The 16,156-nt window shown below is 50.4% G+C and overlaps 1 protein-coding gene across 3 annotated transcripts in view; it reads right to left on the reverse strand.

The window, feature by feature from the left end:
- LOC122544168 (sodium channel regulatory subunit beta-1-like) overlaps positions 1–16,156 on the reverse strand; it is an 80,996-nt gene that overhangs the window by 3,481 nt on the left and 61,359 nt on the right. For all 3 annotated transcript variants that reach the window (XM_087981008.1, XM_087981006.1, XM_087981007.1), the window contains exons 5-6: positions 9,944–10,085; positions 8,248–8,359 (exon numbers count right to left, since the gene is read on the reverse strand). In XM_087981008.1, coding sequence (XP_087837134.1) covers positions 8,293–8,359; positions 9,944–10,085 — 209 coding nt within the window. In that variant the 3' untranslated portion in view covers positions 8,248–8,292. The remainder of the gene's footprint in view (positions 1–8,247; positions 8,360–9,943; positions 10,086–16,156) is intronic.

Here is a 16,156-nt window from a genome sequence, read left to right on the forward strand (position 1 = left end):
CATTCTTGTAAGCTATTTCTGCTCTCTCTCCAATGCATCCACATCTTTCCACAGCTGTACATAATAATGCAGCTGAAATCTAACAAGTTGAGAGTGTAGTGCTAGAAAAGCACAGCGGGTCAGGAAACATCTGAGGAGCAGGAGATCGGCATTTTGGGCACAAGCCCTTCATCACAAATCTCATTCCTAATGATTAATAAAGCTAAACAACTTACTGAATGAGGAGGCTCCCCAAATATCTCCAAACTCAAAGGAGGGGGAGTCCAACGCATCGATGCAAACAAAAAGGCTGAAATATTTAAAATAATCTTCAACCAGCAGTGCACAGTGATGCAGTGATGGTATTGACAAATGATCTATCTCCAGTGGTCCCCAGCAACACAGATACCAGTCTTCAGCTAATTCGATTCACTCCAGGTGATACCAAGAAATGGTTGGAGGCACTTGATACTTAAAAAGCAATGGGCCCTCATGTTGTTTTGACAATAGTAATGAAACCCTGTATTCCAGAAGTCGCTGCTCCCCTAGCCAGTCTCTTTCAGTACAGCTATAATACTGACATCTACCCGACAATGTGGAAAATTGCCCAGGGATGTCCTGGACATAAAAAGCAGGATAAATCCAACCCGGCCAATTCCCACCCCATCAGTCTACTATCCATCATCAGTAAAGTGAAGGAAGGGGTCATCAAGCAGCACCTGCTCACTAATAACCTGCTCAGTGACACCCATTTTGGGTTCCCCCGGGGTCACTCAGCTCCTGATCTCATTACAGCCTTAGTTCAAACACGGACAAAAGAGGGAAGAAGCGAGGGCTGCAGATGCTGCAGATCAGAGTCAAAATATGTAGTGCTAGAAAAGCACAGCCAGTCAGGCAGCATCCAAGGGGCAGGAGAGTTGACAGCATGAAGAGCTTATAGACAAAAGAGCTGAATTCCAGAGGGGAGGGGAGAGTGACAGCCCTTTACATCAAGGCTGCATTTGACTGAATGTGGCATCAAGGAGCCCTGGCAGGGAGTCAATAGGAATCAGGGAGGACTGTCTCTGCTGGTCGGAGTCATATCTGGCATATAGGAAGATGGTTGTGGCTACTGGAGGTCAGTCACTTCAGCTTCGATATGTCTCTTCAGGAGTTCCTCGGGGTAGCATCCTAGGCTCAATCACCTTCAGCATCCCATTAATTCACCACCTCAAGCCTTTGCTTTCTTCTCTACCAATGCGCAGTGACAGCACTATGTAGCAACTACAAGATGCTCTGTATTAACTTACCAATGCTCCTTTGACAGCCCTTTCCAAAGTTATGATTACTACCACCTAGAAGGACAAGGTCAGCAAATACATGGGAACATCAACACCTTGAAGTCATGCTCCACACCACAGATTATTTTGCCATGAAACTATATTACTGATACCTCAGTGCCAATGGGTCAAGATCCTGAAGTTCTGTCGTGCCAGACGGTTTTCTCTTGCAGCTGTAGGGATTTAAGGCAGCAGCTCATCTGCACCTTGCTGCAGCAATTATGGATGAGCTATGAATGTTGGCCCAATCAGTAAGGAGGAGAAAGTGAGGTCTGCAGATGCTGGAGATCAAAGTTGAAACTTTATTGCTGGAACAGCACAGCAGGTCAGGCAGCATCCAGGGAGCAGGAGATTCGACGTTTCGGGCACAGGCCCTTCTTCAGGAATGAGCAGAGAGTGTTCAGCAGGAGAAGATAAAAGGTAGGGAGGAGGGACTTGGAGGAGGGGCGTTGGAAATGTGATAGGTGGAAAGAGGTCAAGGTGAGGGTGATAGGTCGGAGTAGGGTGGAGGCGGAGAGGTCAAGAAGAAGACTGCAGGTCAGGAAGGCGGTGCCGGGCTGGAAGGATCCGGCTGAGACAAGGTGGGGGGAGGGGGGATGAAGAAACTGGTGAAGTCCAAGTTCATCCCCTGCGGTTGGAGGGTTCCCAGTCGGTAGATAAGACGCTCCTCCTCCGACCGTCGGGTTGTTGTGGTTTGGCGGTGGATGAGTCCAATGACCTGCATATCCTCGGTGGAGTGGGAGGGGGAGTTGAAATGCTGTGCCACAGGTTGGTTGGGTTGGTTCGTCCGGGTGGCCCAGAGGTGCTCCCTGAATCACTCCGCAAGTAGGCGGCCTGTTTCCCCAATATAGAGGAGGCCACACCGGCTGCAGCGGATGCAGTAGATGATGTGGGTGGAGGTGCAGGTGAATCTGTGGCGGATATGGAAGTTTCCTTTGGGGCCTTGGAGAGAAGTGAGGGGGGAGGTGTGGGCGCAAGTGTTGCACCTCCTGCGGTTGCAAGGGAAGGTGCCGGGAGTGGTGGTTGGGTCGGTGGGGGGTGTGGATCTGACAAGGGAGTCGCGGAGGGAGTGGTCTCTACGGAAAGCTGATAGGGGAGGGGAGGGAAATATATCCTTGGTGGTGGGGTCTGTTTGGAGGTGGCGGAAGTGACGGCGGATGATGCGCTGTACATGGAGATTCAGTAATACTTACATCCAATGAATGAATTTAAAAAAAAATAGCCAGTGCCTTCAGCTGTTTCTTGATATAACGTGAAGTTAATCAAATTGTTTGAAGACTGGTATTTGTGATGTTGGGGCCCTCGGGTATTAAACAACACATGGTACCATTGATCTGTTAACATAACGCTAGCTATAGTAGACCACACAATGGGATAACCTATTCATTATGAACACATTTACCACAAATAGTTGTGATTGTACGGATCTTGAATGCTGCTAGCAAAGACGCTAACCACTTTGTCAGAGCTTCTCATCTTGCACTCAGCAGGAACCGTGCAAACCCTGTGGAATTCAAGCCCGTTTAATTTTGGAGACATTGTGTTTTAGCAACAGGTGAAGCTGCTTCTTATTGCTGGAAGATCTCATCCCTCCCATTTCCCTGTGGGAAACATCAATCACTAACATTCATATTCATGTCAGAGTGGCTCAGCATACTATTAAAATATAGACTCCATTGTAATAATAGTTATTATGGACAGGGGTCAATGTTCCTCCAAACGCGCAGAAAGTATCCCCTTACGGTCGATGAATGACTGTTGGGTCAGATCAAGAGAGAGTTACTGCTGACACAAGAAAGAACAATATTGTAGGACAATGCTTCTGATATCCAAGTGTCAAAATCACTTGGTATTTGATTGCCTCAGCTCCCAGCTGACATTTCTTTACTGATGATACAGTCCCTTCTTTGTTATACAAATAATGTTTCCTCCAATGACACTCTCACCTCTCAGTCATAACAAACTCTAGTTCCAGAGAAGAGCAAGATGGGCAGTGGACGGGGCAGAGCTCAGGGGGCCAGAGCATAGTGGGAGGGTCAGTGGTCAGCAAGGTGGAGTATAGCAGGAGGGTCAGTGGTCAGGAGCTGGAGCAGAGTGGGATGGTCAGTGGTCAGAGGGCTGGTGCAGAATGGGGATGGTCAGAGGGCCAGAGCAGAGTAGGATGGACAGTGGTCAGGCGGTGTGACGGAGTGGGACGGTCAGTGGTCAGGGGGCCAGAGCAGAGTGGATGGTCAGTGGTCAGGGGGCTGGAGCAGAGTGGGACGGTCAGTCGGCCAGAGCGGAGTGGGACGGTCAGTGGTCGGGGGGGGGGGGTGCTGGAGCAGAGCAGGATGGTCAGTGGTCAGGGGTCAGAGCAGAATGGGATGGTCAGGGGCTAGAGCAGAGTGGCATGGTCAACGGTTGGGGGGCCGGAGCAGAGCGGGATGGTCAGTGGTCAGCAAGATGGAGTATAGCAGGACGGCCAGCAGGCCAGAGCGCAGTGGTTTGGTCAGCGGTAAGTGGGCCGGAGCAGAGTGGGATGGTCAGGGGGCAGGGGCCAGAGCAGAGTGGGATGGTCAGGGGTCAGGGGCAAGAGCAGAGTGGGATGGTCAGGGGTCAGGGGCCAGAGAAGAGTTGGATGGTCAGGGGTCAGGGGCCAGAGCAGAGTGGGATGGTCAGGGGTCAGGGGGCCGGAGCAGTGTGAGATGGTCAGCAAGCTGGAGCAGAGTTCGATGGTCAATGGTCAGTGGGGCTGGAGTGGGGTAAAGCAGTCAGTGGTCAGTGGTGTGGAGTGGAGTGGAGTGGTCAGCTGTCAGAGGGGGTGGAGTGGAGTGGTCTGTGGGGGCAGAGTGGAGTGGTCAGTGAGGGTGGACTAGAGTGGTCATTGGTCGGTGGGAGCAGAGTGGAGTGGTCAGCGGTCAGTGAGGGCAAAGTGGAGTGGTCAGTAGTCAGTGAGGGTGGAGTGGAGTGGTCAGTGGGGGTGGAGTGGAGAGGACAGTGGTCAGTGAGGGCAGGGTGGAGTGGTCAGCAGTCAGTGAGGGCGGAGTGGAGTGGTCAGCGCTCAGTGGGGGCGGAGTGAAGTGGTCGGTGAGGGTGGAGTGCAGTGGTCAGCGGTCAGTGGGGGTGGAGTGGAGGGGTCAGTGGTCTGTGTGGGTGACGTGGAGTGGACAGTGGTCAGTGGGGGTGGAGTGGAGTGGTCAGCGGTCAGTGGGGGTGGAATGGAGGGGTCAGTGGTCTGTGTGGGTGAAATGGAGTGGACAGTGGTCAGTGGGGGTGGAGTGGAGTGGTCAGCGGTCAGTGGGGATGGAGTGGAGTAGTCAGTGGGGATGGAGTGGAGTGGTCAGTGGTCAGTGAAGGCAGGTTGGAGTGGTCAGCGGCCAATGAGGGCGGAATGGAGTGGTCAGCGGTCAGTGGGGGTGGAGTGGAGTGGTCAGTGGTCAGTGGGCGTGGAGTGGTCAGCGGTCAGTGGGGGTGGAGTGGAGAGGACAGTGGTCAGTGAGGGCAGGGTGGAGTGGTCAGCGGTCAGTGAGAGCGGAGTGGAGTGGTCAGAGGTGAGTGAGGGCAAAGTGGAGTGGTCAGTGCAGGTAGGGTAGAGTGATCAGTAGTCAGTGAGGGTGGAGTGGAGTGGTCAGTGGTCAGTGGGGGTGGAGTGGAGTGGTCAGTGGTCAGTGAGGGCAGAGTGGGGTGGTCAGTGGTCAGTGGGAGTGGAGTGGTCAGTGGTCAGTCAGGGTGGAGTGGAGTGGTCAGCATTCAGTGGGGGCAAAGTGGGGTGGTCAGTGGTCAGTGAGGGCAGAGTGGAGTGGTCAGCGGCCAGTGAGGGCGGAGTGGAGTAGTCAGTGAGGGTGGAGTGGAGTGGTCAGCGGTCAGTGGGGGTGCAGTGGAGTGGTCGGTGAGGGTGGAGGCAGTGATCAGCGGTCAGTGGGGGTGCAGTGGAGTGGTCAGCGGTCAGTGGGGGAGGAGTGGAGGGGTCAGCGGTCTGTGGGGATGAGGTGGAGTGGACAGTGGTCAGTGGGGGCGGAGTGGAGTGGTCAGTGGTCAGTGAGGGCAGAGTGGAGTGGTCAGTGGTCACTGGGAGTAGAGTGGAGTGGTCAGTGGTCAGTGAGGGCAGAGTGGAGTGGTCAGCGGTCAGTGGGAGTAGAGTGGAGTGGTCAGTGGTCAGTCAGGGTGCAGTGGAGCAGTCAGCGGTCAGTGGCAGTGGTGTGGAGGGGTCAGCGGTCTGTGGGGATGAAGTGGAGTGGACAGTGGTCAGTGGGGGTGGAGTAGAGTGGTCAGTGGTCTGTGGGGGTGAAGTGGAGTGGACAGTGGTCAGTGGGGATGGCGTGGAGTGGTCAGTGGTCACTGAAGGCAGGTTGGAGTGGTCAGCGGCCAGTGAGGGCAGAGTGGAGTGGTCAGCGGTCAGTGAGGGGGAGTGGAGTGGTCAGCGGCCAGTGAGGGCAGAGTGGAGTGGTCAGCGGTCAGTGAGGGGGAGTGGAGTGGTCAGCGGTCAGTGAGGGCAGAGTGGAGTGGTCAGCGGTCAGTGAGGGGGAGTGGAGTGGTCAGTGGTCAGTGAGGGCAGAGTACAGTGGTCAGCGGTCAGTGGGGGTGGAGTGGAGTGGAGTGGTCAGTGGTCAGTGAGGTTGGAGTGCAGTGGTCAGCGGTCAGTGGGGGTGGAGTGGAGTAGTCAGTGGTCAGTGGGGCTGGAGTGGAGTGGTAAGTGGTCAGTGGGAGTGGAGTGGAGTGGTCAGTGGTCAGTGAGGGCAGAGTGGAGTGGTCAGCGGCCAGTGAGGGCGGAGTGGCGTAGTCAGTGGGGGTGGAGTGGAGTAGTCAGTGGTCAGTGGGGCTGGAGTGGAGTGGTAAGTGGTCAGTGGGAGTGGAGTGGAGTGGTCAGCGGTCAGTGGGGGCAAAGTGGAGTGGTCACAGTCAATGGGGGTGGGAGTGGAGTGGTCAGCGGTCAGTAAGGGCAGAATGGAGTGGTCATCGGTCAGTGGGAGTGGAGTGGTTAGTGGTCAGTGTGGGTGGAGTGGAGTGGTCAGTGGTCAGTGAGAGTGGAGCAGAGTGGTCAGCGGTCAGTGGGGGCGAAGTGGAGTGGTCAGCGGTCAGTGAGGGTGGAGTGGTGTGGTCAGTGGTCAGTGGGGGCAGAGTGGAGTGGTCAGAGGGGGCAGAGTGGTGCGGTCAGCAGTCAGTGAGAGTGGAGTGGAGTGGTCAGCGGTCAGTGGGGGCGATGTGGAGTGGTCAGCGGTCAGTGAGGGTGGAGTGGAGTGGTCAGCAGTCAGTGGGGATGGAGTGGAGTGGTCAGTGGTCAGTGGGGGTGAAGTGGAGTGGTCAGTAGTCAATGGGGGTGGAGTGGAGTGGTCAGTGGTCAGTGGGGATGGAGTGGAGTGGTCAGTGGTCAATGGGGGTGGAGTGGAGTGGAGTGGTCAGTGGTCAGTGGGAGTGGAGTAGAGTGGTCAGCGGTCAGTGAGAGCAGAGTGGAGTGGTCAGCGGACAGTGGGGGCAATGTGGAGTGGTCAGTGGTCAGTGGAGGAGGAGTGGAGTGGTCAGTAGTCAGTGAGGGTGCAGTGGAGTGGTCAGCGGCCAATGAGGGTGGAGTGGAGTGGTCAGCGGTCAGTGGGGGTCGAGTGGAGTGGTCAGCGGTCAGTGAAGGCAAAGTGGAGTGGTCAGTGGGGGTGGAATGGAGTGGTCAGCGGTCAGTGGGGGTGGAGTGGAATGGTCAGTGGTCAGTGAGGGCAGAGTGGTGTGGTCAGTGGGGGTGGAGTGGAGTGGTCAGTGGTCAGTGGGGGTGGAATGGAGTGGTCAGTGGGGGTGGAGTGGAGTGGTCAGCAGTCAGTGAGGGCAGAGTGGAGTGGTCAGCGGTCAGTGGGGGTAGAGTGGAGTGGAGTGGTCAGTGGGGGTGGAGTGGAGTGGTCAGCAGTCAGTGGGGGTGGAGTGGAGTGGAGTGGTCAGTGGGGGTGGAGTGGAGTGGTCAGCGGTCAGTGAGGGCGGAGTGGAGTGGTCAGTGGTCAGTGGGGGTGGAGTGGAGTGGTCAGCGGTCAGTGAGGGCAGAGTGGAGTGGTCAGCAGTCAGTGGGGGTGGAGTGGAGGGCTCAGTGGTCAGTGAGGGCGGAGTGGAGTGGTCAGTGGTCAGTGAGGGCAGAGTGGAGTGGTCAGCAGTCAGTGGGGGCAGAGTGGAGTGGTCAGCGGTCAGTGGGGGCAGAGTAGAGTGGTCAGCGGTCAGTGAGGGTGGAGTGGAGTGGTCAGTGGTCAGTGTGGGCAGTGGGGAGTGGTCAGTGGTCAGTGAGGGCAGAGTGGAGTGGTCAGCAGTCAGTGGGGGTGGTGTGGAGTGGTCAGTGAGGGTGAAGTGGAGTGGTCAGTGGTCAGTGGGGGTGGAGTGGAGTGGTCAGCAGTCAGTGGGGGTGGTGTGGAGTGGTCAGTGAGGGTGAAGTGGAGTGGTCAGCGGTCAGTGGGGGTGGTGTGGAGTGGTCAGCGGTCAGTGGGGGTGGAGTGGAGTGGTGCAGTCTGTCTGTTACACTTGGTGGTCAGTGGCTCGCTAGCCTGTTTGGGATCAGCCCGGCACATGGGAGAGAGAGAGAGAGAGAGAGAGAGAGAGAGAGAGAGACCACTTGTGGAAAGCCCTCAGCTTGAAGCAACTGGAGGCTATAGAAGAATCGCAATGCTTATCTTTCTTAATTTTCCTAAAGTTATATTCTGAAGAACTGTAATCTAGGACTTTTAGCATTTTCCTTTGTTTCTCTAGTTTTGCACTTCATATATTTTACTCTCTAAGATTTGTAACAAGATACAAGTGTGTACAGTGTGTAGCGACATTATGGACTTTTTACTGCACTCCTATAATTTTTTTTCTAATTCTCAATCTCACTCATTTTTGTGACTATGCAAGGTCATGTGAACAAATTGGCCAACGGGAAAGCAGCAGCTGAACTTGAGAAGTATTTTGAAGTTATTGAATCCATTTTGCAGAGTAACTGGATTGAAGATGTTTCGTACGCACATACCTATGTTTAAAAAGACTCTGTAGATGTAATGCTGATCGACTGATGTTATTCCTCCACTTGTACCCCTGTACAATTCTCTTTGCTTTCTGATGTAATTGCCAAGTAGTCTGATCTGTATAAAAGAGCAGAACATCACACAATATTGCTTTACAAGTAATCAGAAAGGCTTTTGTCTTTTCACGGAAGGTTCAGCAACTTGGTGACTGTATCTACTGATGGTTACGAAAACGCATCCGGCTTATGAATGTTCTTTAGGATCTATTCTGGCCTACATGTGACTCCACACACATTGACTCTTAACTGCCCTCTGGGCAATTAAAGTTGGATAATAGATAATAGACAATAGACAATAGGTGCAGGAGTAGGCCATTCTGCCCTTCGAGCCTGCACCACCATTCATGATGATCATGGCTGATCATCCTCAATCAGTATCCTGTTCCTGCCTTATCCCCATAACCCTTGATTCCACTATCCTTGAGAGCTCTATCCAACGCTTTCTTAAATTAATCCAGAGAGTGGGCCTCCACTGCCCTTTGGGCAGAGCATTCCACACAGCCACCACTCTCTGGGTGAAGACGTTTCTCCTCATCTCTGTCCTAAATGGTCTACCCCGTATTTTTAAGCTGTGTCCTCTGGTTCGGCACTCACCCATCAGCAGAAACATGTTTCCTGCCTCCAGAGTGTCCAATCCTTTAATAATCTTATATGTCTCAATCAGATCCCCTCTCAGTCTTCGAGGGTATACAAGACTAGCCAGCCATGCCCTCATCATGTGAATACATTAAAAAAGGAATGTGTAAATCTCAGACCTAATGCTTCACTTGAGCCACGAGTGTACTGGTGGACAAATCCCCTGCTTCCTGACAACACCCCTTCCTCCTCTTCTGAACTCTCCCACCCAAAGAAAATAGCTTCTCTCTGCCAGACTTTGGGATCCTTCAATAAACACCTTCATTGGTTGCTGCAGGTAATCAGAAGGCTCTTGGAATGTTGGTCCTTATTTCAAAAGTGTTCGAGTATAAGAGTAAGGAAGTCTAACTGCAGCTATATAAGATGCTGGGGAGACCACATCTGGAATACTGTGAGTTGTTTTGGTCTCCTTATTTGTGGAAAGATAACATTTCATTACAGGTAGTTCAGAGATGGTCCACTAGGATGAACCCCAGAATGAAGGGATTGCCTTTTGAACAAAAGCTAATCAGATTCTCCATAACCCACGATCAATCTGTTTCAGCCTCATATATACACAAGGAACAGACTGTCCAAAGACTCTCAAACCTCTGAGAAAAAAAATTCCTCCTCATCTCAGACTTAAGTTGGCATCCCTTTATTCTGAGACTATGCCCTCTGGTCCTAGACTCTCCCGCGAAGGGAAACATCCTTTCAGCATTCACCCTGTCCAGCTCCTTAAGAATTCTGTATATTTCAACAGGATCCCCTCATTCTTCTATAGTCCAGTCCCAATCTGCTTATCCTTTGCTATCAGACAATCCTGACATATCCGAGATCATTCCAGTGAATCTTCTTTAAACTGCCTCCAATGAAATGGTATTTTTTTTTTTTTAAAGCTTGTTTATCACATCTTTGAAAGTCAAATTCCATTGGGAAGTCGAAAAAAAATATTGTGAAGGGTGTCTGTCACATCAATCGAAAGGCTTGAATCTGCCCCCCGTTTGTCGTTATGTTTGGTACTTACGCATTTTCCTGAATAGCCTCTTCTCCAGCGGCTGCGATTTTCTTGTAACAATAAAGCATCTCTGCAAACAGCCACAGGGTCAGCACAACATTCAGAAAGTACATCATGATCTCTCCAATGATGGACGCTAGTTTCCGGTTTTCTGCAGAAAAGTGGAGTGTGTTTCAATGAAGCATTACTTTGGAATGTTACACCAATGTTGGCTACACACTGCATTCCAGATCGACAGCCCGCATGCACTAACAGCTGCTTGATGCACATCACCTGACGTACTTAACAGCACATAACCACAATCGTAGGGTTATGGACTAAATACTGGAAAGAGGGATTGGCTAAATTATTAGATTCCCTCCAGTGTGGAAACAGGCCCTTCCTATTAGGTTCCTTACAGATTAGATTAGATTCCCTAGAGCGTGGAAACAGGTCATTTGGCCCAACCAGTCCACACCGACCCTCCAAAGAGTAACCCACCCAGACCCATTTCCCTCTGACTAATGCACCTAACACTATGGGCAATTTGGCATGGCCACCGTGCCGCCCCCAAATGGGCAATTTTGGGGGCAGCACGGTGGCACAGTGGTTAGCACTGCTGCCTCACAGCACCAGGGACCCGGGTTTAATTCCCGTCTCAGGTAACTGTCTGTGTGGAGTTTGCACATTCACCCTGTGTCTGCGTGGGTTTCCTCTGGGTGCTCCGGTTTCCTCCCACAGTCCACAAATGTGCGGGTTAGGTGAATTGGCTAAATTGCCCATAGTGTTAGGTGAAGGGGTAAATGTAGGGGAATGGGTCTGGGCGGGTTGCTCTTCGGAGGATCGGTGTGGACTTGTTAGGCTGAAGGGCCTGTTTCCACACTGTAAATCATCTAATCTAATCTAATGCAATCCACTCTAAACTGCACATCTTTGTACTGTGGGAGGAAACCGGAGCACCCGGAGGAAACCCACGCAGACATGGGGAGAATGTGCAAACTCCACACAGACAGTCTCCCGAGGCTGGAATCGAATCCAGGTCCCTGGTGCTGTCGTGCCACCCCTAAACTTTTTCCAATCCTGTTTTCTGATCACGAGTTTACCCATAAACAAATTGATGAGCTGTCCTGGGATGAACTTGGTCCAGACCATGAATTGGGTGTCTGGCCCTGAGTTTCAACTTCCCTTGAGACTGAAGTTACCAGTGTACCCTGAGGCTTTAAGGTAAGCATCAGGAGTTGATGGGAGAAGTGGAATGATCATGCTTGGCTTGTCCCCATGTTGGATGCCTGTGGGGGTGGAGGGGAGGTGGGGTAAGAGGCCTGCAGATCGAGCAGGGCCTTATCAGATTTTGCCCAAAGTCTTGACTGAAGGAGACAGATGATATTCGGCTGGCCAAACCTTTGCTCCAAACCCAGTATCTGCACCTCTGATGACCTACACCGCACAGTTCCCTGCTCTTGGAAATGTCCATAGATGACTGCAGGATAGAGGCTGGCATAAAGGAAACCTGTTATCATGTCCACCAGACTCCAAACATTAACCAAAATAATAAGATACAGGACTCTCCAGAATCCTGACAGTCGACTCAGTTTGGTGATCGCCACAGCTTCAGAACCATACCTTATGTAAAAGAGCCACACAGTGCTCTGAATTCTAACTGGTATCTAGACTGAAAGGCTTTCAGGAGACTGTGACTAAATCCACAGTCAAATCCAATGCTCATAGGTGGTCAGCAACCTGGGTCCTTCCTTTGACAGAACTGAGAACACGGTGAGGATGACTGGTCGAACCACTGAGAATGGCTTTCCAGCAGCCACTCAAGGTGGGGGAGGAATGGGAAATGAGTGATAATTACATCAAGATATAAACAGGCCAACAATGGAAAAATGTAGACAGAGAAACCTAAACATGTGAGAAGGGTGAACAGTCAAAGATAGGGCAGCACAGTGGCTCAGTGGTTAGCACTGCTGCCTCATAATGGCAGGGACTGGGGTTTGATTCCACCCTTGGATGACTGCGTGGAGTTTGCACATTCTCCCAGTGTCTGTGTGGGTTTCCTCTGGGTACTCCGGTTTCCTCCCACAGTCCAAAGATGTGCAGGCCAGGTGAATTGGCCGTGCTAAATTGCCCATGGTATTAGGGGGATTAGTCAGAGGGAAATGGTCTGGGTGGGTTACTCTTCGGAGGGTCAGTGTGGACTTGTTGGGCCAAATGGCCTGTTTCCTCACTCTAGGGAATCTAATCTAATAGGATGAATACTTGGGGAAGAGCTGTAGTATAAGCTTTCCAGAGGAGACCTGACGATGTCACAGGAAGAGGGGTCAGGTCTGTGGTGAAGGTTTCTCGATGCCAGTTTGAGAGGAATGACACTCCAACCCATCCCCACCCCAATCTGTCCGTAATGGACATAATACGAGAACGAACTGCGATGAAACACAAAGAGAAATTGCTGGAGAAACTCAGCAAATCCAGCAGCATCTGTGTGAGAGAAAGCAGAGTTAATGGTTTGGGTCCAATGACCCTTCTTCAGAAATATGCTAATCATGGGGTGGGGGAAGAACAATAATTGAAAATGGGCCCCAGAGAGAGAGAGAGAGAGAAAGAGAGAGAAAACAGTAGTTAGGCAGAAAAAGAGATAGGAAAAGGTCAGCCTGGGGATATCAATGGCTGCTCATGGGGATCATTAGCAGCTGACAACGGGTAACAGCTCATGTGATGACAGGGCCTAGGATGTGGAGGTGGGGGTGAAGGACCTGGGAGATGTTCGGGCTCTACAGTTACTGAATTCAATATTGAATCCAGAAGGCTGCAGAGTTCCCATGAGGAAAAGAGGTGCTGTTCTTCCAGCCAACTCTGAGCTTCGCTGGAGCACTCCAGCAAGCCCAAGTCAGAGATGTTGGCCAGGGAACGTGGCGGTGTGTTGAAATGGCAGGCAAATGGAAGCTAAGTGTAAGGATCGGGTTAATGCACATCCACAAACACACTTACAACAGCTTGCAATTTAACTTTCCACTGACATTAATGTGTATTATCACAACAATGAACTCCTCACTGACCTACTGCAGCATTCAGTATAACTAAATATAATTCTAATCTGCACGCCCAGCTGTGAGGGCAAACTGTCTTCAGACTAAATAATTTTTGAACCAGTGTAAAATGTAAAAAGTTGCTCCAAGTTCAATTTACACTGAATTCAATTTACACTTGACTTTCCAGGATCTTTACAGCAGTTCCAGCAAACTCTACTCAGGTACGGAAGAGAAATAATGGTTACAAATACATAAAAGGACTATTGGTCAAAAGGGGTCTGTGGAAACTTGAGTGTTGCAGCGATGGATGGAGTCATAGATCATACTAAGCAATAGATGGCTGGAGTGAAGTCTCTTCCTAATGTTGGAAACAAGCAGCAGACATAGGTTTAGAGATAAGTTATTTAGGTTTAGGATGAATGAGGCAAATGTTTTAATGATTTATTCTTGAAATGTGGACATCACTGGTTAGGCCAGCACTTACTGCCCCTTGAGCTGATGGTGATGAGCTGCCTCCTTGAACTTCTGCTGTCCATGTGCCATAACGGAGTGGGTTCTGAGTTTTTGACACAGTGACAGTAAAGGAATGGTGATATATTTTCAAATCAGGATGGTGAGCGGTTCAGAGAGATGGTGTTCCCATATATCTGCTGTCCTTGTCCTTCTAGATGAAAGTGGTCATGGGTCTAGAAGATGTCGCCTAAAGAATGTTGGTGAGTTTCTGCAGTGCATTTTGTAGACGGTACACACTGCTGCTACTGAGCGTCGGCAGGGGGGAGGAAATGGATGCTTGTTGGTGTGGTTCCAATCAAGTGGGCTGCATTGGGCTGAATGGTATCAAGCATCTTTAATGTTGTTGGAGCTGACCTCATCCAGCCAAGTGGGAAATATTCCATCATACTCCTGACTTGGGCCTTGTTGATGGTGGACAGGCTTTGGGGAATCAGGAGGTGGTTTAATTGGAGGTCAGACAATGTTCTGGGTTTAGGTCAGGGCTTGAGGATAAGAGTTACAGGAATATGTTGGGGTTAGGGTTGGGACTTTGCAGATCAAACTGCAGAACATGCCACATGAGAACTTAAAAGTCATGAACAGGAGTAGACTACTTAACCTGTCGAGACTGGTCAGCCAATTACTGGGGTCATAGCTGATTTACTATTTCATCCACCATAACCCTGTTTCTCTTGATGTTGTTATGTTAAGTGTCCACATCACTCTGGGGGAGATTATTCCCAAGGTTCCCCAGCCTCTAAGTGAAGAAATGCTCCTCATCTCAGGCTCAAATGGGCTGACTTACATCTTGACAATTTCCCCTGGTTTTAGACTCCCTCTTCAACACCCAACCCATTTTGCAGGCCAGAGAGACACAGACTTGTACAGACCCAGGTCATAGCCAGTAAGTCTTTAAGTTTCAATGAGATCACCTTTCATTCTTCAAAGTTTGCAAAGACTCAGCCTCCTCAATCTCTTCTCGCCAAACAGTCGGCCATCCCAGGGATTAATCTGGTGAGCTTTGACTGCACTCGCTCAAAGGCAATTATATCCTTCTTGAGATAAGGAGACCAAAACTGTACTTAGTGCCCAAAGAAAAGACTCAAAAAGGCTCTATATAACTGCAGCAAGACATGGTAACTCTGGGTCACAAATTCCCCCATCCATTGGCCTCCTGAATTGCTTGCCGAAGCTTCAGTGAGTATAGAAGTTGGGATGTCATGTTGTGGGACTTGTATAGGACATTGGTTAGGTCATTTTTAGAATACTGCGTCAACTCTGATCAGCATTCTACAGGAAGGATGATGTGAAACTTGAAAAGGTGCAGGAAAGATTACAAGGATGTTGCAGGGTTGGAGGGTTTGAGATATAGGGAGAGACTCAATAGGCTGGAGCAATTTTCGCTGGAGGGTTGGAGGCTGAGCTGTGACATTATAGAGGTTTATAAAATCTTAAGGGGCATGGATAGGATAAATGGACAAGATCTTTTCCCCAGGGTGGGGGAGTCCAAAACTAGACAGTGTATATTTAAGATGAGAGGGGAAAGGATCTGAAGGGTAAATTATTCACACAGAGAGTGGTGCGTGTATGGAACGAGCTGCAAGAGAAGGTGATGGAGGCTGGTACAATTACAACATTTAAAAGGCATGGGTATATGAATAGGAAGGGGTTAGAGGGATATGGGCCAAATGCTGGCAAATGGGACTAGGTCAGATTGGGATGGTTCGTCAGCACAATAGAGTTGGACCAATGGCTCTATTTCCATGCTGTATGACTCTATGACTCTGATGCATGAACACAGATACCCTTTGAAGTTGAACACATCCTAGCCTCTCACCATGGAAGAAATTCTCCCCATCTCTGTTGCTCTGGTCAAAGTGGAGAAGCTGACAATTCTCCACATGGCGTCCTATCTGCCAAATCTTTGTTAGCCTCTCAATATCCCCATGCTAAGTCTTGGCATTCTCCACACAGCTTCTCTTCCCACTGAACCATTTGCAAACCTGGGAATATTGCCTTTCTCTCCTACATCTGGGGTACAGTTAGTGAATATTTAAGGCCCAAGCTCTGGCAGGGTAGGATGTTGGGGCCATCGATGTTGTTTGAAGATTAAGGAATTAATCTCCTGAGGTCAGAGGTTACAATCAGGGTAAGTATTGTGGTTAGGGAGGGGCTAATGCTCTAGGGGCCAGATTAGTTTTTTGGAAGTCAGGGTTATAGTATGGGTTAAGGGTAACAATAGATGCTGAGGTGAAAGTGAGGACTGCAGATGCTGGAGATCACAGTCAAGATTAAAGTGGTGTGGAAAAGCACAGCAGGTCAGGCAGCATTTGAGGAGCAGGAAAATCGATGTTTCGGGCAAAAGCCCTTCATCAGGAATCATCCAGATTTTCCTGCTCCTCAGATGCTGCCTGACCTGCTGTGTTTTTCCACCACCACTCTAATCTTGATAGATGCTGAGGGCCAGGTGACCTGTTGGGATTCAGGGTTAGATGAGGGTAGGTCTTGAAGATCAAGATTATGGTTTGAAGAGCAGGTGTAGTGTCCATATTGATAAGTAGCTAAACATCGAGAGTTTAAAGTAAGTCAGCAATGAGGGAAAAGATGCAGCAAAAATAATGAATATCCTGATTTGTTGGCACTGCCTGATGCTTGTAAAATCGCAAGAGCTTTCATGATTTCCAGTCGCAATCAGTATTGTAAATGTCACAGATCAGTC

Source organism: Chiloscyllium plagiosum, unplaced genomic scaffold (genome assembly GCF_037043375.1).
Source record: "Chiloscyllium plagiosum isolate Xiang-an unplaced genomic scaffold, Cpla_swu_hap1 HiC_scaffold_38, whole genome shotgun sequence".
NCBI lineage: Eukaryota > Metazoa > Chordata > Chondrichthyes > Orectolobiformes > Hemiscylliidae > Chiloscyllium > Chiloscyllium plagiosum.